The 23,464-nt window shown below is 38.4% G+C and overlaps 1 protein-coding gene across 2 annotated transcripts; it reads right to left on the bottom strand.

Moving 5' to 3' along the window:
- Positions 1-8,904: 8,904 nt before the first annotated feature.
- On the bottom strand, positions 8,905-21,070 carry LOC584232 (structural maintenance of chromosomes protein 6). Of its 2 annotated transcripts, XM_011667998.2 has the most exons (13): positions 20,807-21,069; positions 19,611-19,836; positions 19,317-19,431; positions 18,826-18,931; positions 18,334-18,532; positions 16,840-16,920; positions 15,935-16,036; positions 15,544-15,675; positions 14,775-14,912; positions 13,096-13,254; positions 11,984-12,142; positions 10,695-10,792; positions 8,905-9,797 (listed from the first exon to the last, which is right to left on the bottom strand). In XM_011667998.2, the coding sequence occupies exons 2-13, from the start codon at positions 19,767-19,769 to the stop codon at positions 9,737-9,739; spliced, it is 1,509 nt and encodes a 502-aa protein (XP_011666300.1). In that variant the 5' UTR covers positions 19,770-19,836; positions 20,807-21,069; the 3' UTR covers positions 8,905-9,736. The 2 variants fall into 2 exon arrangements, with proteins under 2 accessions (XP_011666300.1, XP_011666301.1); XM_011667999.2 differs by lacking the exon at positions 16,840-16,920 and having other exon boundaries at positions 20,807-21,070.
- Positions 21,071-23,464: the final 2,394 nt, after the last annotated feature.

Raw genomic sequence — 23,464 nt, 5'->3', positions numbered from 1 at the left:
GACCCCATACCAAAACTTTCTATTACCTTTAAATTTAATTCAGGATCAAATGAAGATGACATGTATCTAATTAATGATGTAATGATGAATACTGCTTTCAGTGCATGATGAAGGTTTGGACATTAGAAATGATTGGTTGCACACTGTACAGTGAAGTGTAGTTATGCAGTCAAACTTCAAGTTCAATTCAAGTTTATTAGAGTGAACTACATATTAGACAAAGGGTATTTATAGTACTTGATAATGATGTCAGTTTGAGCACAATCCCTTTTCGAAGTGTTTTTGAAGAGCATCAACTTGATTCCACAAGCACAGATATTACAAAGACACTTAGATGTCATTTTACTATCTAATCTTGCATATATATGGATTGCACGTTTGCATCTAGTTGAACTTTTGTTATTGTTATTCCTGTTATTGGAATATTTTACAGCATTGCCTTTTATATGGTGTACATATTTGGCTACATCAGTGTTCTTTGTGACAAGAGTAAATAATGCTAATTTGCTCATTTAGTGCTATAATAATTACATGTGTTAATGTTTTTATTCATGAGAAATGTAGGAAAAGTATAACGATTACATTCTGACCCACTAGGTTGTAGTGTTGCATAACATTGGGCACTGTCCCTATTCATCCCAGAATAGACATCGAAATATGAAAATGACTACATCGGGATTAATTTCAGAACCGAAGATCTCCACATGTATGTTCTTTCTTTTGCTTTCATTTGTGAGGACCCAGACCAAAAATGAGATGACTTCCTTTACTAGATTCAAAAGATACAGGCAAAGTTTTGACCACATCTTAATTTGACACCTTTTTTGAGAAGCTCTGTTTTCGTTCATGCACGAGTGGTTATTCATTGGTTCATGTCAAGTTAGTCATGGTTGGGTAGAGTATGTATGTTCCAATTATATGTAGAATTTCAAGGTTAAGCATTATTAGTTTTATAAATATTTTAGAAATATAAAACTACTACTGCTACTACTACTACTACTACTACTACTACTACTACTACTACTACTACTACTACTACTAGTCTTGTATTACTACAACTACTACTAGTAGTACTACAGTACTACTACTGCTGCTGCCACTGCTGCTACTACTGCTACTACTACTACTACTACTACTACTACATTGGAACCTCTTTATAACGAGGTCCTTGGGACCATGAAAATTACCTAATGTTATATCAGGTTTCTCATTATATCAGTGTAAAAAACCAAAGAAATATAAAGAGCTGGGACCAGCAAAATTACCTCGTTATAAGAGGATTTTGTTATATCCGATATCGTTATAACGAGGTTCCACTGTACTACTACTACTACTGCTACTGCTGCTACTACTACTACCACTACTACTACTACTACTACTACTACTACTACCACTACCAAGGAGGTTTACTACCAAAACCACCACCACACTACTTTGTTCTGTCTCTCTCCCCTTCCTCCCTCCCTTTCCCTATTTCCAATTTTCTGTCTCTTTCCATTTTCTGTCTCTTTCTTGCCATTTCTTTATTTTCTTGCCTGATGATGTGATACACTGAAATATTTTCTTGTATTGTCTGTGCAATTTAAATTGTTTCTTTAATATTCAATGTGACTATTAATTTAATATTTTGCATTGAGATCTCTCCCATTTATATAATATATGTATTCTACTTCATGCTTATTTATAATTTTGAGCATGTGCCCAATTTTTATTGCTTGATTTTAGACTTGCTCAATTAATCCATGGTTTACCTTTGTAATAAATTCCTTGCTAATAAAATAACTAAATAGTTCCCGCGTTTTGTTTTTGCTTTTGAATGTGACCTTTTGTGGATGACCAGTTGAAGATGTGAATGCATATTTTGATTGAGTTTGTGTCCATATACACATGTCTGTGAGATTCGTTGTGTCTGGTTCGTTTTGTTTGGCTTGTGCTAAACGGTCGGGTCGCGTTCGGGTTCCTTTTTGAAAGTTAGCATATGGTGTCTTCACATGCAAGATTCTTTTTCCTTTTCATATTTTTCTTATAGTATACAAATCCATTCATATGACATTGATAATGATATTATGATTTATAAAGAGGATAGTTATAATTATGATAATGGAATGAAGATGGTAAAAACTGTTGCGCACCTGTTGCGCCCTGGATCCGCCACTGCATGTCATATCGAGTATTAACAAAAACAAAGGACATGTGCGAATATACCTCCACACAAGAAAAAAAATGATAAAAAAAACATTAATAATAACATAGACAAAATAATCGATAAACTTGTACTTCAAGGAGACACAAATATGTCTCCATTGAGTGGGTGTTTCCTAGAAGTAATGCATGTCTTCAAAGACCCAGGAAGTTTCCAGTTTGTGGAATTAAATCAAATAACAATAATAATAATGATGATGATAATATTTCTATAGATCTGACATTTGGGAGACATTTTGGTATTATTATACCTACTTATAGGAGACACCCACATGAAGGAGACATTTTCGTGTTAATAAACAAGAATTTATAACAATGTTAATAGAAATGATAATAATGATAATAGTTATTATAATTATAACGATAATAGTAATTTAATATAGACTAAGCCTATGTGCAATCCTTATAACCCTTTAGGCTTGTATGAAGACTAATAGTATGTTCAAAAATCTATAAAGCAAAACATACATTTTAATTATGTTACATTTATATATATATATATACATATATGTGTGCATGCTCAGTATCACTATCATTAGGAGACATGTCTCCCAATAGTATGAGAAAGACAAAATGTCTCCCTTTTGTTGCTCAGATAGTAATGAAACGTAAAGGAGACATAAATTACGACGGTATATCTTGCAGGAAAAATGAGCTTAAAACTGTCAAGGAACCTCCACACAAATTGAATCCTAATTTGAGACACATACAAGTCGTCAACAAGAGATGTAAAGATAGACATCCAACTATTATGCTAACAAACGTACGGTCGATGAATAAAAAGATTGATGAAATGACTGCAACAGTTAATCATTATGATGCCGACATTGTCGGTGTAACTGAAACCTGGTTTGGTGATTCAAATCCTGCTGTAGCCAATACCATGCAGGGCTACAAACTTTTCCATCGAGACAGAACTGCTCAAAGGGGTGGAGGGGTTGCCCTCTACTTGCGAGAGGACTTACATCCTGTTGAATTCGAACTTGACCGGGTCCCACCTCATCTTGAAATAATCTGGATTAAAGTTAATGTGTATGACTATGTGAAAGGTAATGCCAACCTCTTTGTATGCGTCGTGTACTCTCCACCCCGTACACCGCACCAAGATGACATAATCACCCATCTGATTACCATGGGGGACCATATCAGAAGCACTCATCCAGACTCTTCCATGTTGATAGTTGGAGACTTCAACGATCTCGATGTTTCTGTGTTTGAGAGACATCTCAATTTATCGCAGATGGTTAAGCAACACACCCGCAACAATCGCATTCTAGACATGATTTTTACTGATCATCCAGAGCATTATAGCGAACCCCTTATCAAAGCTCCAATAGCCAACTCTGACCATGCTACCGTGCTGATGACTGGATCATCTCAACTTTCTTCAGACAACGTCGTCAAGACCTACAGACGCCCTCTTCGGGACTCCAATATTAGATCCTTTGGGAGATGGATAACGGCCTATAAGTTTGATTGGTTACATCACATTGATACTACTACGGATGAAATGGCAGAGGCCTTTCAGGAAGTGCTCATCCAGGCGTATCATGAACACTTCCCATTAGTCGCATCTAAACGAGCAAAATATGACAAACCATGGATCACGCGTCGCATCCGAGCCCTCATCGAGAATAGGCAACGAGCGTATGATTCCGGGAACTTGGACAGGTTTCGTGCCGTAAGGAATCTAGTCCAGCGAGAGATAGCAAAAAGCAAGGCATCTTTCTACCCTCGGAAGGTTCAAATGTTGAAACAAAGTGAACCTTCCCAATGGCATCGGCAAATTCGTAGCATGGCTGGAGTTACCAAGTCTTCGCTAACCCTTCCACCCTGCCTTGGGCATAACGACTCGCAGAAAGCTGCCAGGGTTAATGAACACTTCGCTAACATCTGTAACCAGCTCCCATCACTGGACTGGACATCTCTACCATCTTATCTTCCACCCTTACCACCACCGATTATTCATGCCCATCAAGTGTATAACGTCTTACGTCGGCTGAATGCATCCAAGGCAGCGGCACCGGGCGATATTCCAATCAAACTTATCAAGGAGTTTGCAATGGAACTCTCGGACCCCCTCTCGGTGATATTCAATGCCATTCTTCACACTGGGAACTACCCTTCGAGTTGGAAACGAGCAGTTATCACTCCTATTCCGAAAAAACAGCAAGTTTCACAACTATCAGACTTACGGCCCATCTCCATCACTGCAATATTCTCACGCGTGATGGAAACCTTCATCTGTAGATGGGTTACTCACGACCTCTCACCTGTTATTGACCTGAAGCAGTTTGGTAATGTTGCTGGAAGCTCCACGTCACATTACCTCATCAGCCTTCTTGACACGATCGGAAAGAATCTAGACAGACCTGGCAACTGTGCATCTTTGTGCGCGATCGACTTCGCAAAGGCGTTTGATAACGTGAATCACAATGTTGTAATTGGAAAGTTAATCAACTACGGAGTACAACCTGCACTGATTCCAGCGATTTGTAGTTTTTTGAATGAGCGCAAACAGGCAGTTAGAGTTGGTTCGAGCATATCCTGTGATCTGGGAGTTACATGCGGAGTCCCCCAGGGCACAAAATTAGGTCCCGTGATTTTTCTTGTCATGATTAATGATGCGCTGAGTGAATTCAACCACAGATGGAAATATGTGGATGACCTCAGTGTAGTAGAAATCCGCCGAGCGAATGAACCATCTACTGTCCAACTTCAACTTGATAGTCTTGTCCAGTGGTGTGAGTCGAATGACATGAAGCCCAACCCTACTAAATGTTGCGTCATGAATATCTCGTTCGTAAAGCAAGTGCAGTTTCCTAAGCTCCAAGTCGCTGATACCAGCTTATCCGTGGTCGACCACCTCACTCTACTTGGTGTCCATCTTCAAGCCGACTTAAAGTGGGACACCAATGTTTCAGCGATGGTTTCGAAGGCTAGCAGACGTCTCTACATTGTATATCGCCTCAGAAAATGTAGACTTCCGACCTCTGATTTGGTTGCTATTTATGCTATGTACATCAGACCTGTACTTGAATACGCATCACCTGTCTGGTCCTCGTCACTGACCACTGCTCAATCCAATGACATTGAACGTGTGCAGAAAAGGGTCTGTCGAGTCATCCTTGGTGGGTATGACTCCTACCGCGGTGCTTTGGATCACCTCCGTCTTGATTCTCTCCACTCACGACGAGAAGGTCTTCTCCTCTCTTTTGCACGTGACCTTCTCACGTCAGCTCGCCATCGTGACTTTCTTCCAAAGTCCCGACGATCACTGTCTGGAAGGCAGTTACGGAACTCACATCTTCTCCATGAACCAAAATGCAGGACCACAAGATATTACAATTCTAGTATCCCATCAATTGTTCGTTTACTAAATAAGAATCCCGACCTCCTCATATAGGTCTAGCTATTTAATCCTGAACCTCTATCTGAATTTGTATCTAGTTTTATGAATATAGTTGTGATAAATATGATTTTAATAAATAGAACTTTGATAAAATGCATTTTTTAAGAATTTGATTTTGTGAAAAGAAATGTAATTTTTAGAGATATAATTTAGTTAAATGCAATTTTTATCCGATAAATTATTATAAAAGATATTTTCATTGCCAAACTATGCAACTCAAAAGAATAATGTATATTATCTGACTTTTTAAATTCAACTTTGATAAATGCAAGTTGATCAATGCAATAATTATTAATGTTATTTCAATAAATTTAATTTAATAAATGTAATTTTATGTTTTCAAGCCGGGTTTTACATCACGTATTCATGAAGATCATACATAACAATATTTAATAATTGTATTTTATCGAATTATTTTGTATATATACTTCATGTAAATGTTACAGTTTAATCATTTAATTTCAATTTTTTAATGATCAATAATAATTTTTCTCTTAATACATTATCAAAATGTCCTGCTCCGACTCTCAAACTGTATACCTGATCTTACACCCTTTGAATTTCTATTTATTTCATATCCAAGTATGCAAACCGAACTCAATATTATTATTGTTTTCATTATCTATGATTTATTTACTATGTACTGTTTATATCTGGATTCATTTAAAAGTGTTTAAGCATATAATTATATTGTTTATGTCTATGGAATTATTTTTACCTTGTAAATTCACTTGTATCAGCCTCCAGCTGTATTGTTGAATATTCGAATAAAACCTTATCAAATCAAATCAAATCAAATATCTTTTACCGAAAAAGTGTGTCTTTGAGGGAAAAAAGTAATTAAGTAATTGAAAGACTCTGGTTTGAAGATCTTTTCTGCGAAATAAAAACGAAAGTTTGTATGCTTGTTTTAACTTTATGGTACCATTTTGCTACTGTCTCCAAAATATTGATTTTTATCACGTGTCTTCCGTATGTGCAATCCATAGTTATATATATATATATATATATATATATATATATATATATATTGATAACTAATGAACATGGTTGCTACTCCGAGTTTCACGCATATCTGCCTATCTATCTGTCTTCTAATCCCGACTTGGAGGCTATCTATCAATTTACAGGCCATCCACATATATCCATATTATATAAATATACCTATATTATCTATCGATCTAGTTATCTATCCACATATCTATCTATGTTCATATCTACCTAATATCCGTGTAGAAAAGTGCGAGAACGCAAAAATGGAGAACTATCACACCAACATACTAAAAGGCCTATACTATATGCATTTTAAATACCTGGAGAAAAATAAACGTCACAATAGAAAAAAAAACGGAAGAACAATATTTCTTACATACATACCTTTTGAAAAATGGGCATTTCCTCCAAAGGCTTGCCATGGCGGAAGGCTCCTGTGTAATCGACAAGTATAAACTCCAGATAAAAACGCAATTGTGTTCTACCTCAAAAAAAAGAGCTGCTCGGTTTATAAACAAGTTCACATCAAGGACACGCTTTTTTTAATCTACACCTCCCCGAGCAAACTCATAAAGAGGCTCTCAAAAACTAACTTCCACTAAAAAGCAAAAGTTGAAAGTTAATTCATTGTGTCTGCTTTTCACCACGCTGTGTTTATACACTCCTAAGAGCGTTTCGTCTTTTCAAAGCTTGCAAAAAGGCGTTAATTCTGTTAAAAATGAAAGGTGGTAATGCCCTTCTGGCTCTCAGCAGACGGTTTGATATCTGTGAGATCGTGAGCGTCCAAGGGTTTGTTCGATGTTCGACCCCTTGTTCATCCTAGCATTACCCGTGACCTAGCCGAGTCAGACAGCCGTATCATGCCCTTTGTTTGTGCTTAGACCAAGCGACTCTATAGTCCATCATTCGTGCGTGGTGCTTAGACCCTAGGGCTATACTTCTAGAAATATTTTTATTGATAAAACGTGAATAACGAATATCGATGTATGGTCGATTTAGCATATTCCGACTAAATAGAAAACGAGCATTTTTGTCACTGAGTCTTTTGGGGGAAGTTTTGTGAGAGAAGAATGAAATAGTTTCAACATCATTCCGAAAGGGTTTCGTTTTGTCCAGCGGAAAATCTTATCAATGAATCACAAGAAATATGCTAAAGAAAGAAATAATATAATTGGTATTTAGCAGAGACCCGGCAAGTTTTGGTGAATAGACTTGCACGTTTCATCTCTTTGGGTAAAAAAAAAAAACGAGGGCAGAAGTTCACCCCGTTGTATTTTACAAGAACTCGTCATACCAATGCTAAAAAAAGCCATACAAGCTTCTTCCTTTGATTTCTTATTTCTACAAACCAAAATTTGTCTCGACCTTGGTAATCTGTAATTACAGATGCCAAATTAAACCCATATCCCCTGGTGGGAGTAGGTGGCAGGGGAGGGGAGGGGTGAAGCATAGCCAGCCATGCCCTTATTTGATATCTCTATTGGCACCTTTTGTGCCATTATCTGAAAGTTGTTTATGGCTTCAGAGAAAATAATACAATATCAACACTCAAGTGCTCCGTTGGACTAATCCTTGCTCACTTGTTCTCTCTCTGTCCCTCTCCTTCCTTCTTTCTCCCCTCGTTTATATTATAGTAACTTTGACTTGTCTATGCACCAAGATTATCAGACATTTAATCCCCATCTTGCTCATCCCTAAAAATAAAATGGAAAAGTGAACCTTTTTGGTACACTAGCAAAGTATCTTTGCCCAAATGCACGCCTCTGCATTTATTTCAGTATGAGAATCTCTTCCAACACATAAAATGTGATTGTTTATCAATTGAAATCCAACCCTTCCCTTCAATATCTCTCTCTTTTTCTCGCTCTCTCTCTTATCAAGTTCAATACTTTACAGATGTAACACTATTCTCAGTTAACTAGTTGAAAAAGAACTTTTAATACACTAAATATATACATATATACAGGATAAATCATCTTACTAGAATATGAACATATTGCAAGTTTTTGCCACATTCATTACTAAGTGTGTAGCCATATTACCAACATTACTTTATTTTATGTATCTAAATGATGGAATAAAATACGGACTTCTAATGTACATCACCAAGGAAATAAAAAGCAGTGTCTGGTCAGAAAAGAAAAGACAAAGCACTTGGATCAACCAAGGCATAAAGTGTACACCTAGAACAAAAAAGACGTAGATGAACCGGTATGTTCAATAGTTAGCTTTCAATAGAGTAGCACAAGTTTACAGATGTTCTGGAAAATAATGGGAGGGGGAGGGGGAGGGGGAGGGGGAGGGGAGGGGAGGGGGAGGGGGAGGGGGCGCTTATGGTTCTTGCATTCACTTACTACACATGTCTTGCTTGCTTAAATTCATGTATAATCCAGATTTGTTCCTCCTTTTTTGTTTATTTGGAGGGGGGTTGACCCCTGCTGCCCCAGTTCCCTCTCTAGAACTGCTACAGCTAGCTCTTCACCATAATTGACATCATTTTATTTGCAGCTAAGATTTTGATAATTGATTAAATACACAACTTGAAATCAACAATTACTAACAGACTACTCAAAAAGTAAATAACTAATTGCATAGATGAATGTATATACAATGTAGTACAGAAGGCAAGTGGAGAGTGGCAAATGTAGATTAATGTCTTGCCAAAGGATATTAATGTCGGACTGGGATTTGAATCCCTTGAGTTATGACCTGCAGTCCGGTGACTCATCCACTAGACCACAACACCATCACAATGTATCAGGTAAAAGTATCACAAGCTGCATCACAGTTATTTTTTCCTTTTTACGTGATATCTCCTTCTTAAAAGATTAAGAGTTTTACTTGAAGCAGAAACCTATATCACGTACATGCAATCTATTCTGCTCACATTCAGTTGTTATGTTATACCAAAGCTTGAACAAATGATCACTGTTTTTACTGACTTCTACAGATGATAACAATGCTTTCTTTCCTATTCTTTAGAAAATTTATCCGATTATGATGATTTTGGGGAGGTACTAGATTAATAGTCCCGAAGTTCCTCCAGCTTATCAAACTGATTCTGCTACTCTCCCTCTTCCATTGTTTCATCTTGAGTGGCATTGGGTTCTGCTTTGATGTGATGTAACCTTAGTTCCGCTCGGGGTCGGGAAGTTGAATTATGCGTACAGACGGCCTTGGGGTGATCGTGCTGTGAAAGACAAAAGTAAGCAAAATATAAAGTTCAGTTCTGTTTTAAGTGTTTGGTCATGTTTGGTCATGCGATTGCAATGGGAAAGAAACCATGGAAGCAATCGGATTATAAATCATGTAGCACTAATTAAAAATATGTGGCATGAACGTTGTGGTCCAAAACCTTTTAACTTTAGCTGTTTCGTGTAATATGTCAAAAATTAGGGGATTCGACTAGCCATCCTTTACAGCTGACATTTCTTCTTTGATCCTCTTCCACACTAACATAAAAAGAAAGAAATCTTCTCTTTTAAGCCAAGGCTAACAAACTATGTTTCTGATGATTACTAAATAAAATATTATCTATGGATTAACATATAATCTAGATGCACGATAAAATGAAGCACCACATACATTATACCTTTGGTGGAATTCAGTTTTTAACAGCATAGTAAACAACTATTAAAGCCCCACTGCACTACTTATAGCTACTTGAGCCCTCTATATAGCAAACAATGCCTTTAGAATCGGTGACCATTGGTCCCCCATGATCCTCTTTCTCTTATGTTAATTGAGAGCTGATTTGATGAGATAACGACCTGTCAGTGCCCATTGGTCCCCCATGATCCTCTTTCTCTTATCTTAATTGAGAGCTGATTTGATGAGATAACGACCTGTCAGTGCCCATAGGTCTAATCCCTCCTGGCAAAACTAGTGCAGTGGGGCTTTAAAAGGGAGTTAATTAATTATTTACCAAGAAATGGTGGAATGCTATAACTCAGTGAAAATGTCCTTGAAGAGAAAATATGCACCGAATGCACCCATGAACACATACTATTAAGAAGGGATTTAATTACACCCTCATGTAAATTGATCAATGATTTTTGACGAAATAATCCTGAACATGGTATCTTACCTCATATCTTGTGGAGTAAGAAAGATAAATTGACGGATTGGTTGATCTTCGGCAAACCCTAGCAACAACTCGATGCAGGTCTTTCTATTCATCATGTCCTGAGAAGGAAAAACAAAATTGTCAAATGAACTATTTGTAAGATTATATGAGAGACAGAGGAAGGGAGAAAGAGAGACAGGAAGGGGGGGTGGAAAATGTGAGTGTTTGAGAAAGCGATAGAGAAGTGGAGAGAGAGGGAGAGAGGGAGAGAGAGGGAGAGAGAGAGAAGAGAAAGAGTGTGAGAGAGAGGGAGGGAGGGAGGGATGGAGTAGGGAGAGAGGGAGGGAGGGATCGATGGAGGGAGGGAGGGAAGGAGAGACAGAGAGAAAGGACAAACAAACTTTGCCATTACATATAGGTGACCATTCCATACAACTTCTGTAGAACCCACTTATCCTTGGGAGAATGAACAAGCTTGGCAATTACATATAGGTGACCATTCCATACAACTTCAGTAGAACCACTTATCTTGGGGACAGATCAAACAAGCTTGGCCATTACATATACCCGGTAGGTGACCATTCCATTCAACTTCATTAGAACCCACCTATCTTGGGGACAGATCAAACAAACTGGGCCATTACATGTGGGTGACCATTCCATACAACTTCAGTAGAACCCACCTATCTTGGGGACAGATCAAACAAACTGGGCCATTACATGTGGGTGACCATTCCATACAACTTCAGTAGAACCCACCTATCTTGGGGACAGATCAAACAAACTGGGCCATTACATGTGGGTGACCATTCCATACAACTTCAGTAGAACCCACCTATCTTGGGGACAGATCAAACAAACTGGGCCATTACATGTGGGTGACCATTCCATACAACTTCAGTAGAACCCACCTATCTTGGGGACAGATCAAACAAGCTTGGCAATTACATATAGGTGACCATTCCATACAACTTCAGTAGAACCACTTATCTTTGGGACAGATCAAACAAACTGGGCCATTACATGTGGGTGACCATTCCATACAACTTCAGTAGAACCACTTATCTTGGGGACAGATCAAACAAGCTTGGCCATTACATATACCCGGTAGGTGACCATTCCATTTAACTTCAGTAGAACCCACCTATCTTGGGGACAGATCAAACAAACTGGGCCATTACATGTGGGTGACCATTCCATACAACTTCAGCAAAACAATATTTAGTTAATAGGGAGGAAGCAAAAGTGGCCACTATGAACAATATTAGCTGTAGTTGGTTATAGAAGGTTAGGGATACGTTCAAACTTACCATGGAAACATCAAATTCATCTATGGCCATAAGGGGGCATTCTGCAGACTCCCAGAGGGCCATGATAAGGCACACTGTGGAGAATGACATCTCTCCACCAGACAGGCTTCTCAGATCCTTGGACATATCATTGGCTTTCTGGCTCTCTCCTAGATTCACCTGACAAATCAATTTAAAGATAAACTTGAGTTCTGGTCACGCAATTACATTGCGAAAGAAAAAGTCTGATCAAAATGAATAAAAACAAACTGGCTCAGTCTTGCTGAAAACTACATGTACTGAACACAGAAATGGGTGTATGGGACTACACTCACAGAATGCAAAATATTATTGTGCACATCATCATTTCAATGCCGTCGTTACAACACAAGAAAGAATAAATACATTTTTATTCTATTGTCATTTTCATTACCAGAATTCATCTGTATCTTTAACTCATCACAACAATTGACAAGCGATAAACTAGAACGTCTGTTGACCTTAGAGTTTGTCAGACTCTGCAGAAAAATATTAGCCAATCAGAGAACTCTTAACTTTGTTGTGTAAAAAATCCTACCCCGAGTTATGAATTTTAGAAGACCCTTTATTGGTTGTTTCAGTCAAAACAGGATGAGCCTACATGAGTATTCATAGAATTTATTGTTGCCCCAAATTCTGCCCAGCAGCAAAGGCATGTTCGCGAGCATTCGTGAGACTGATGACAGCTATCGGGATACCAGCATATTGCGGTTAGATTGTGTCGACATCCAACCCATCCATTTTTTAACTCGGAGATAGAATAAAAGACTAGCAGAAAAAGAAAACTGCAATTTTGGTGAAAATAACAATTTTTTGTCAATACACAAAAAAAAAAAAATCACAAGTTACAATACTTGACTTATTCTGACTCCATCCCATATTTTTTTGGTACCATTTCTCAACACCCCTTTTGCCTAATTGACGAGCCCAAAGCCCAACGTCTAGGAGTGTGGCCTAATTCCACTCCCACAAAGGTAAATTTTTCAATGGAGAAAATAAAATCAATCTTTAAGGCATTATGCATGGTCTCTCTATATCAAGACACTCGTTTCAGCACTATCATATTTTACTCTTTCTACATAGTGCCATCTTACCTTGAGAATAAGTTCCTCTTTTGAATGATTGAATATGAGCTGACCCGAATAGCCCCGAGTAGACATCAGGGCTATGAAGTAGTACTTGGTCCTCTGCGCTATGCAACTACGTATGTTCTTTAGTGATGTATTCTTCTGCTCAAGAATCGTGTCCAGTGTCTGAAAAAGAAATAAATATAAAGGGAAATAAAACTAGATGCCTCTGCCGTAGAGCGATTTTACAAACCAAAACAGAAGTAAATTTTTAAAATGTAGTTTTGATTGTAATACATTAACAGGTTTTCAAATTTTGTTCACATACATGTATGACCCTTTGATCATTGACCTCATGACCCTAAAATCTAATCAGTTCATTTGCTCGGCAAGAAACATACATGTCTTGAGTTTGATGGTAATCTATCCATCGGTTCTAATAATAATGCGATCACAAGCTATTTTTGGATACATGAGCCCATGACCATTGATCTTTGACCTCATGACCCCAAAAGGCAATGATGATGACGAAAACGACAATTATGAAGACGATGACGGCGACGATGTGGTTGGCCATGGTCTCAATTATGATGGTGATGAGACAGTCAATAGATGAATATTGCGATGTCGTTGATGATACAGTCAATAGACGAATACAGCGATGAGGTGCATGACCATGAATACAATGATTATGAGGTCTAGTGATGACGATGTCGATAATCAACGTGTCAACACAACACAATGGATGACGCCAATTGAAGAGACAGATGCTAGAATATGCTGGTGAAGGCGGTAAACAAGGTTCTCCACAAAACAATGTAAAAAGAGTCGAAGATTTAATCTCGCAAAATGCAAGACGGCTGGTGAGCAAGTCCCCTGCCTGTGGACGGGCACGATGAACAAAACACAGGTACAACCTGTGTGTATCGACAATGAAAATCCCATCAATCTCTACTTAGTAAATCAGAGCAAAGTCACAATCACCACTGCAGCATGATTTGTTGAACTAGACGGAACTTTGACTAATCAATTCATTGGCTATGCAAGAAACATACATGACCTAAGTTTCGCAGGAATCTATCAAACAGTTCTTGAGATAACGCGATCAAAATTTTTGCATACATAATGAGCACTATGACCTTTGATCTTGTGACCCCAAAATCCAATCAATTCATTAGCTCTGCAAGATACATACATGACCTAAGTTTGGCAGAACGGGAAGTCCGTACGTATGTACGGACGGACGGACAACCCAAAAACATAATGCCTCCGGCTACTTCGTAACGGAGGCACAACAATTATTTGAAATACGCATAAACAATAACATGTTAGTATACGTGTTGTACGTAACAATAACAATTTTACGTCACAATAGAATATATTACAAACCAGACAGACGGTTGGAACACGTCTGCAATGGAAAATTACCACGCAGGGTTATCAACCTGAGGGGCAAACAAGAACACATGGCAAAGGTCAAGTGATCAAATGTCAAGGTCAAATTCCATTCTATGACTTTCCATGATCCAATTTGGCCCTTTTTTGATGACCAGATAAGTACCATTTACAAATACCATTGAGCTCTTGAAGAAAATACAAACCACAGTGCATAAAAAAACCCAAAGGACTCCTTTTATCCTCATTTTAAAAGCATTCCAGCGATTGATTCACTCTAAATATCTTCCTACATATGAGGGAAACCTTACCTCTACTTCTTTCTGTGCAGCATCTGCTTCTTTCTTGAGGTTGGCAATCTTTGCCGTCAGTTCTTTCTTCTTTTCTTCATAATGCTTGCGATGTTGCTTAGCTGTCTGCACTTCAATGCTAGCCCCAGCTAAATCATCCTAAGAAAATAGAAAGTAAATTCATTCAAAATTTATGATAGGTGGCGCTGGTTTATCTAAACATATACCAAATGTATTGGGCTAGTATCACAACGCGTAACAACTGATCGGACCGAACAACTACCCCTATGATAGTTGTCCGGGGGGTAGTTGTCCTAGAGTATGGTTGTCGTAGGGGGTAGTTGTCTGGAGGATAGTTGTCCAGGTGGTAGTTGTCCAGGGGTTAGTTGTCCTAGAGGGTGGTTGTGGTAGGGGGTAGTTGTCTGGTGGATAGTTGTCCAGGTGGTAGTTGTCCGGGGAGTAGTTGTCTTAGGGGATAGTTTACTAAGGGGTAGTTTACTGGGGGGTAGTTGTCCGAGGGGTAGTCGTCCTAGAGGGTGGTTGCCTTAGGGGGTAGTTGTCCTTGGGGGTAGTTGACTAGGGGTGGTTATTCGGGGGGTGAATATCCAGGGGGTAGGTGACCTAGAACCGTTTGCACATAGTGGTGAACTGCAACCTAGCAATCAACCACAAACTCATTTTGTTGGTACAGGACACAGACTAATCTATTGTACTTGAAATATGAAGGCATACTGGACTCGGCAAACAGAAATATGAATTTGAAGGGAAAAAAGCATGAGTGACCTCTTACCCTTTCCAACTCTGCAACTTGTGCCCAAGCCGATTGGTTGAGAAGTTTCTGTCTGTTGTTAGTCAAATCATGAAGACAGGCCTTGAACTTCTGTTCTATCTCCAATACCTCATTTCCCAGGGCAGGAAGTTTCTGTTGATGAGGTGAAGAAATAAAGGTTAGGATAAGAATTTTTCAAACTTTCAGTTTTAAGGTCATATTTAACATCATCCTGTGAATACATTACAACTATATTTTTTTTAAATGGTCGACAAAGAAACAAAACCCAAACACAAGTCATAACAAGATACACATCCCAAATATTGTGTGAAAATTACTTTGTGTTGGGTCTTGGTAACAAATTGCAAGGGATAGAAGTCTTTTAAACAAAACAGTTAAATGAAAAACTTACCTCACTCTGTGCATCGACCTTCTCTTCTGTCAATCCCATACTCTTCATGATTTCACGATAGTCAATGGAGACTTGATCCAATCGAGTTGCCTTCAGGAAAAACTACAGCGGAGGAAGTATTTCCATAAATTCATATCAATGTAATTTGTCGGCAGCCCGCAAAAAAGACTGTAAGAGCTGTACATACTGTCAATGGAGGTAATGGCCTTCATCCAGTTTATAAAATACTTCATGGTATTGATAGACTCGGTCCAGAACATTTTTTCAAGAGACCAGAGTACAAATTCACTCATGGACATCCATTTAAACTGTTTAATACTCCCCGCAAGCTTAATGTCAGAGGCTGTTTCTTTAGTAAACGTGTTATCCAGCTATGGAATAAACTGCCAGAATCTCTAGTCACTGCACGTAACATTTTATGTAACCCGACATCCACGCATTCTACACTACGGTTTAAGTCGCAAACTGACAATTGAACTTATATCTTGGAAGACGATTGGGAGATCTATAGGACTACCTCACTCCCGCATATCGATGATGATGCTGAGGCATAAAAAAAAAAAATCTTCTTCTTCTTCTTCTTGTGTTACATTTAATATCAGATGAACAAAAAGGGTGCTGGGAAGGAGTGGGGTGGAAATCAATTACTATCAGGATGAAACATTAAACTGCTCCTTAGACAAAAACGGATTGAAAAAAACATGTACTTTGATTGACTATTGAGGTCGGAATATGCCCTAAAACAAACTTGGAAATTATCTTATCAAGAAATCTAGGAAATCTAAACAGATATTTGTGACACGGAGACTTACAGGTTGGCAACGAATGTATTACCCTTCATATTTCGAAAGAGTTGAATAGCAACATGCAAGAAATAGAATAGTTGGAAGAGTATCTAGCCAAACCTCATAATTGTCCTTGGCATTTTGCTTGAGGAGAAAATTCTTGCTGGTCTCCTGGTTCATGATAGATACAGGGTTATCAATCTGAGGGACAAACAAGAACAAATGTCAAAGTTCAATTAACCTGAGGGACAAACAAAAAAACAAATGTCAAAGGTCAATTAACCTGAGGGACAAACAAAAAAACAAATGTCAAAGGTCAATTAACCTGAGGGACAAACAAAAAAACAGATGTCAAAGGTCAATCAACCTGAGCGACAAACAAAAAAACAGATGTCACAGGTCAATCAACCAGAGGGAAAAAGAAAAAAAAAAGATGTCAAAGGTCAATCAACCTGAGGGACAAACAAAAAACAGATGTCACAGGTCAATCAACCTGAGGGAAAAAGAAAAAAAAAGATGTCAAAAGTCAATCCACTTGAGGAACAAACAAGAACGAATGTCAAAGGTCAATCAACCTGAGAGACAAACAAGAATTCACATGTCAAAGGTCAATCAAATTGAGGGACAAACAAAAAACAGATGTCAAAGGTCAATCAAACTGAGGGACAAACAAAAAACAGATGTCAAAGGTCAATCAGAAAGATTGCATGGTCATAAATTTTGTAGGGGGAAAAAAAGCTAAATTGTGTACAATGAACAATCATGACAATAAGTTCTTCCCGTCATTTTGATATTCAAAATATAAGTACTAATGTTTGCAAATTTTGAGTGTATCACAAAAAAACTCAAAATGCTTGTGAACCAATTACTTGTCATTTAGTAAAACAGCAAAAAAACATGGGTGAGTAAAGAAAAGTAATAACAATTCCACATTTCATAAAAGTAATAAACTAAAAAGAAGCATAAGGAACCCAAAATGCATACTGGTACCTGTAATTTCAGAAAATTATAATTTTACGACATTATAGTTATGATTACACTGAACGGTACATGTATATAACATTTGATCCACATTACAACTGTATTGTCAAATCACAACTTTTAATTCACCAATATCAACTACAATTGACACCTATTGCGTTCCAGACGCAACTTTCATGTATTAACCACCATTTTGCTAATCTACCCCAATACCACAACTTTTATTTCCTTGATTTTTGGTAAATAATTTCTCTACCTAAGTTTTTTTTTCTTCATGCAGATTTGACGGGAAATGCAAGATGACATCATTATGTGACCTTCTCCATCTGACCTCTCCCATCAATTATTATTAGGGACTTTTAGATTTGCACGTCAACATAGTGGACTGCTACGTGTGACGTCCTTTTAAGGCAATGGCAGTGCCTTAAAAGGACAACACAGTGCCTTAAAAGGACATGACAGTGCCTTAAAAGGACTTCACAGTGCCTTAAAAGGACAACACAGTGCCTTAAAAGGACATCACAGTGCCTTAAAAGGACATCACAGTGCCTTAAAAGGACATCACAGTGCCTTAAAAGGACATGACACGTAGCAGTCCACTATGTCGTCATGTAATTCAAAATTCCCTGTTACCTGAATGTTGAAATGATCCATGATGTGGGACAGCTCATCCTCATTGGTGCTGATAACTTCACCCTTATCTGACATTATTCTGTAGCTGTTACCGCCCTCTCTGAGTATTCTTCTCTTCACTGTAATGGACGGTCCATACATGTCTGGCTTGTAGGCATTGGTTCCTCGATTACGTAACTTGATGCATACCTCAGCATCCCTCAAAAAAAAAATCAAAAAAATCATAATTTGTTTGTAATCTTTCACGGAAGTTAAAAAGTCTCATACATTTAAGCAATTTTTTGTTGTATGTTCAAGATTCAAGTTTTATTGTCCATAATAGTGTTAGACACAAGCACTATTAAAAGAAAAACTTTTAATTTGCTCTGTGTAAATGATAGGAGTAGAACATCATTCTGTCACTCTTCACAAAAAAGTATAGATTTCAATGTGTTGCTTTGTCATTTTCTTTAATATGCAGCTGGAACATTTTGTACAAAAGTGGGTTCTTACTTTTTTCCAGCCTTGATGAAGTTTTTAACCGAGTTACAACGGCTTGTTGCGATGGCTTTTCCACCTAGGCCCACTACAATAGCTGTCAGAATGGCACTCTTTCCACCTGTGAAGAAATCAAGGACAAAGTCACACAGGAGATAGGTTTGAGACAATTTTTAAAACTAGAGCATTACAACTTGCAGTGGTATGCATGATGTATCTACACATTTTTTGTTCAAGCTGAGACAGAAATAGAAATTGCAAATAAAATTGAGTTGTGACATCAATTTTCAGTGTTGATTAATAAGTTTAGAACCTTATCAATATTTCAATCTCACAATTCTTACTTCAAAGGAGTTTGTAAGCACTAATTCATCAGATTTGGCCATTTCTGCAAGACTAACATTCAAAAACCACATTTGACTAATAAAAAATCTTTGATTAACATGAAAAACCACATCTTACCTATGCATTACCAAGTTAAAACAAAGTAAAAGAATAACACTTACTTCCATTGCGCCCAACAACAAAGTTGACATTCGGACCAAAGTTGCAGTCAAGTCGTCCATGGCACATAAAGTTCTTTACTGATATTTTCTCAATGATTCCACATTCTGCTTCTCTCTGGAAGGATAAGAGTAAAAGAATTAAAAGAAGATGGTTTTTGTACAAGAAAAAAGACAGGGTACTAGCTAGGAACTTGAGTCCTCATTTCACCACCAATAAAGATTTGAACCCCATGGCCATACCTTATGGTTCACAGCCCAAAGACTTATCCCCTAGACCACAGCACCTCTACATACCTCTTTCAATGGAGCAGTGAAGTCTGGCCTTTGAGACTGGTTGGTTAATTCCTCTTCCTCGCTTTCATCATTATCGTCACTTCGGCTGGACTTGGTGCAGACCTTCTTGGAATTGGGCTCCCCACTCTGACTGCTGGAGCTTGGTTTGTGCTTGGGCATGACTGCAGTGAAACAGCTAGCCTCTGACTACAGGGCCTAGACTCCAGCCACTATGTAAAGTGAATTGCTGAAAACCAAAGCCCAGATAGAGATCGAGAGATCGAGAGAGACAGAGACAGAGAGAGAGGGAGAGAGAGAGAGAGAGAGAGAGAAGGCAAAAGAATGAAGTGCAAAAAAAGTTGAGGCCTTAATTCTTGTAATTTTAAACACAACAAAGAAGACAAAAGACTTAATGCATGGCTGATCGTTAACGTAATGGAGTTTGCTGTTTGTTGCTACGGCAGGCAGCCAGTGAAAATAAATTTGTTTAATAAAATTATAGAAATGCTAGCATTTAGTAGTCTAATACTTAAACAAAAATTAACAGAACTTTGTTATTGATCCTGGCTCATTTTTCCTGATTAGTGATTAAGGTGTCATGTGAAAAGGGCAGAAAATGAAATTGTTAAAAATATTAGTTTCTCTTTGAAAATCAAAAACAGGTCGCAAAATGACTTTTTGGCGCCCTTTCCTCAAATTGTTTTTAATCACTAATGCATGAAATATGAATCATACGAGTTGCATAAATTGAAAGAGGAGGATCTATGCTTTACAAATATGTGTCATTTATTAATTACAATTGTGATCAAGTTATGATAAAACATCGATAATTCTCGGTTTCATTTTTTCTTCTTCTGGGAAGCACTGTATACGGTACTAAAGCAAGTGGCAGCAAAGCCCATGCACAGTTGCAGCTCCAACTCCAGGCAGAGGAGAGCGGAGCCGGGGCCGAGAACTGAGCCTGTTCCGGTACCCGGAGCACTAGCGCTTAGCTACGACAAGCAAGAGCAAATTCACGTGTGCTGTGTCGCACTCTTCACTTCACATCTTCATCATCATGATTTATCAAACACAATTACGCCAAGCAATTAACAAACTACAACATTAATACAATGAATTCACATCAATACATAGGAACGACATTTTCATAACAATTAAATCACACAAATAGTAAAAACACAATTTAAAAACAAAGGATTTAAGATTGAAATACGTACTGCTTGAACCGAGATGAGTAGACTCTGAAATATAAGTTATGTAACATTCATCATCAGTGAACGCAGTCGATAAAATCCATAGAGATAGCCTTCTTAAGTATATATCTCTATGTTAGTAGTTATATATCTCTATGATAAAATCACAGTACGTATTTTTCCAGTTGCAGGGGGAACGGCGAACGGGGTCTATAAATCCAGCTGACATATTAAAGAATGCACATTTTGATGCATTAATTGTCTAAGGTTAACTTGTTTGACTTTGATAAAGAGCGCAGTTCCTATATCAAACTTCTTCTCAGAGTACGTACAACCGCGTAGCCAGGATTTCATTTTAGGGGGGGGGGGCGGTAGTGAGCACGCGAAGCGTGCGAATCACTTACAGAGGGGGGAGGGTGCAGGGAGGGGGGAGTTTTCCCCCTCCCGCGCGAAGCGCGAAAGCTTTGAGGTTTCATCAAATTATAAGAGAAAGAAGACGATTCGTTGGACCGTTCTCGACTCTTAATCCTAGTAAATTCAGTTTCTGTTGACGTTTCATTAGGGAAAGAAGACGATTCGCTGTAGGCCTACCGTCCTCGACTCTTAATCTTTGTTTGAATCAAGTTCCCCTGCCTCCGCGCGTAGCGCGGAAGCTCTGAAGTTTTATTAGATTATTAAAGAAAGAAGACGATTCGTTGTACCATTCTCGACTCTTAATCCTTTTTTTGTATCAAGTTCCCCTTCCTCCGCGGAAGCTGTAGCGCGGAAGCTCTGAAGTTTTATTAGATTATTAAAGAAAGAAGAAGATGCGTTGTACCATTCTCGATCGACTCCTAATCCTTGTCTGAATTCAGTCCCCCCCCCTCCCCTCCCGCGGCCAGCTTTGATGTTTCATAAATTATTAGAGAAAGAAGACGATTTGTTGTACCGTTCTCGACTCTTAATCCTTATCTGAATTCAGTTACCCCCCCCCCCCCTCCCCTCCCGCGCGAAGCGCGGGAGCTTAGACGTTTCATTCAATTATTAGAGAAAGAAGACGATTCGTTGTACCGTTCTCGACTCTTAATCCTAGTAAATTCAGTTTCTGTTGACGTTTCATTAGGGAAAGAAGACGATTCGCTGTACCGTCCTCGACTCTTAATCTTTGTTTGAATCAAGTTCCCCTGCCTCCGCGCGTAGCGCGGAAGCTCTGAAGTTTTATTAGATTATTAAAGAAAGAAGACGATTCGTTGTACCATTCTCGACTCTTAATCCTTTTTTTGTATCAAGTTCCCCTTCCTCCGCGGAAGCTGTAGCGCGGAAGCTCTGAAGTTTTATTAGATTATTAAAGAAAGAAGAAGATGCGTTGTACCATTCTCGATCGACTCCTAATCCTTGTCTGAATTCAGTCCCCCCCCCCCCTCCCCTCCCGCGGCCAGCTTTGATGTTTCATAAATTATTAGAGAAAGAAGACGATTTGTTGTACCGTTCTCGACTCTTAATCCTTATCTGAATTCAGTTACCCCCCCCCCCCCCCCCTCCCCTCCCGCGCGAAGCGCGGGAGCTTAGACGTTTCATTCAATTATTAGAGAAAGAAGACGATTCGTTGTACCGTTCTCGACTCTTAATCCTAGTAAATTCAGTTTCTGTTGACGTTTCATTAGGGAAAGAAGACGATTCGCTGTACCGTCCTCGACTCTTAATCTTTGTTTGAATCAAGTTCCCCTGCCTCCGCGCGTAGCGCGGAAGCTCTGAAGTTTTATTAGATTATTAAAGAAAGAAGACGATTCGTTGTACCATATTCTCGACTCTTAATCCTTTTTTTGTATCAAGTTCCCCTTCCTCCGCGGAAGCTGTAGCGCGGAAGCTCTGAAGTTTTATTAGATTATTAAAGAAAGAAGAAGATGCGTTGTACCATTCTCGATCGACTCCTAATCCTTGTCTGAATTCAGTCCCCCCCCCCCCTCCCCTCCCGCGGCCAGCTTTGATGTTTCATAAATTATTAGAGAAAGAAGACGATTTGTTGTACCGTTCTCGACTCTTAATCCTTATCTGAATTCAGTTACCCCCCCCCCCCCCTCCCTCCCCTCCCGCGCGAAGCGCGGGAGCTTAGACGTTTATTTATTTATTTTATTTATTTATTAGTCTTTTTTTAGTAGGGTGGCTCCATCAGTAGTTCAATACTGTTTTCCGTGGAGGCCCTACAACATAAATACAAAATTAACAAACATAATTGAAAAACAAACAATCCAAATCGAAACAAAGTGAATTAAGTTACAACATTTTCGAACAAAAGAAAAGAAACAAACACAACACAATGGACCAGTTCAATGATTTAAATTATTATAGCGCCAAAACAAAAGAGTAAATGAAGAATTTGATGGTGCATTTTTTTAAAAATTAGGTAAAGTATTCAAGAAAGCCGCACCATCAAGTGAAAAACTTTGTTTCCCCATCTGGGTTTTTATTTTGGGTAAAATTAATCCTGCGTTTTGTGCACTGCGTGTTCTAATATTATGTAAAGATTGGGTTTTTTGAAACATTTGTAAAATATAGACGGGAGTTTGATTTTGAAAAACAGAATAAATCATTTTACATTTGAAATAATTCCACCTACTTTGAATGCTTACCCACTTGAGTTTATTTAAATTTTCTTGAGTTGGGGTTCTTACATTGGCCCCCAAGATTACTCTGGCCATTTTC

Source organism: Strongylocentrotus purpuratus, unplaced genomic scaffold (assembly GCF_000002235.5).
Source record: "Strongylocentrotus purpuratus isolate Spur 01 unplaced genomic scaffold, Spur_5.0 spur5_scaffold_9, whole genome shotgun sequence".
Lineage (NCBI taxonomy): Eukaryota > Metazoa > Echinodermata > Echinoidea > Camarodonta > Strongylocentrotidae > Strongylocentrotus > Strongylocentrotus purpuratus.
Note: the sequence above shows the minus strand (reverse complement) of the source record. Positions and strands in the feature narration are given on the sequence as shown.

What these genes read in the sequence shown, in the direction of transcription:
- LOC584232 (XM_011667998.2), bottom strand. Translation starts at nt 19,769, where the DNA reads ATGCCCAAGCACAAACCAAGCTCCAGCAGTCAGAGTGGGGAGCCCAAT. An exon ending in TCACTGCTCCATTGAAAGAG is followed by an intron (nt 19,432 to 19,610) that starts GTATGTAGAGGT and finishes TTATCCTTCCAG; the next exon opens with AGAGAAGCAGAATGTGGAAT. An exon ending in TGTTGTTGGGCGCAATGGAA is followed by an intron (nt 18,932 to 19,316) that starts GTAAGTGTTATT and finishes ATTTCTTCACAG; the next exon opens with GTGGAAAGAGTGCCATTCTG.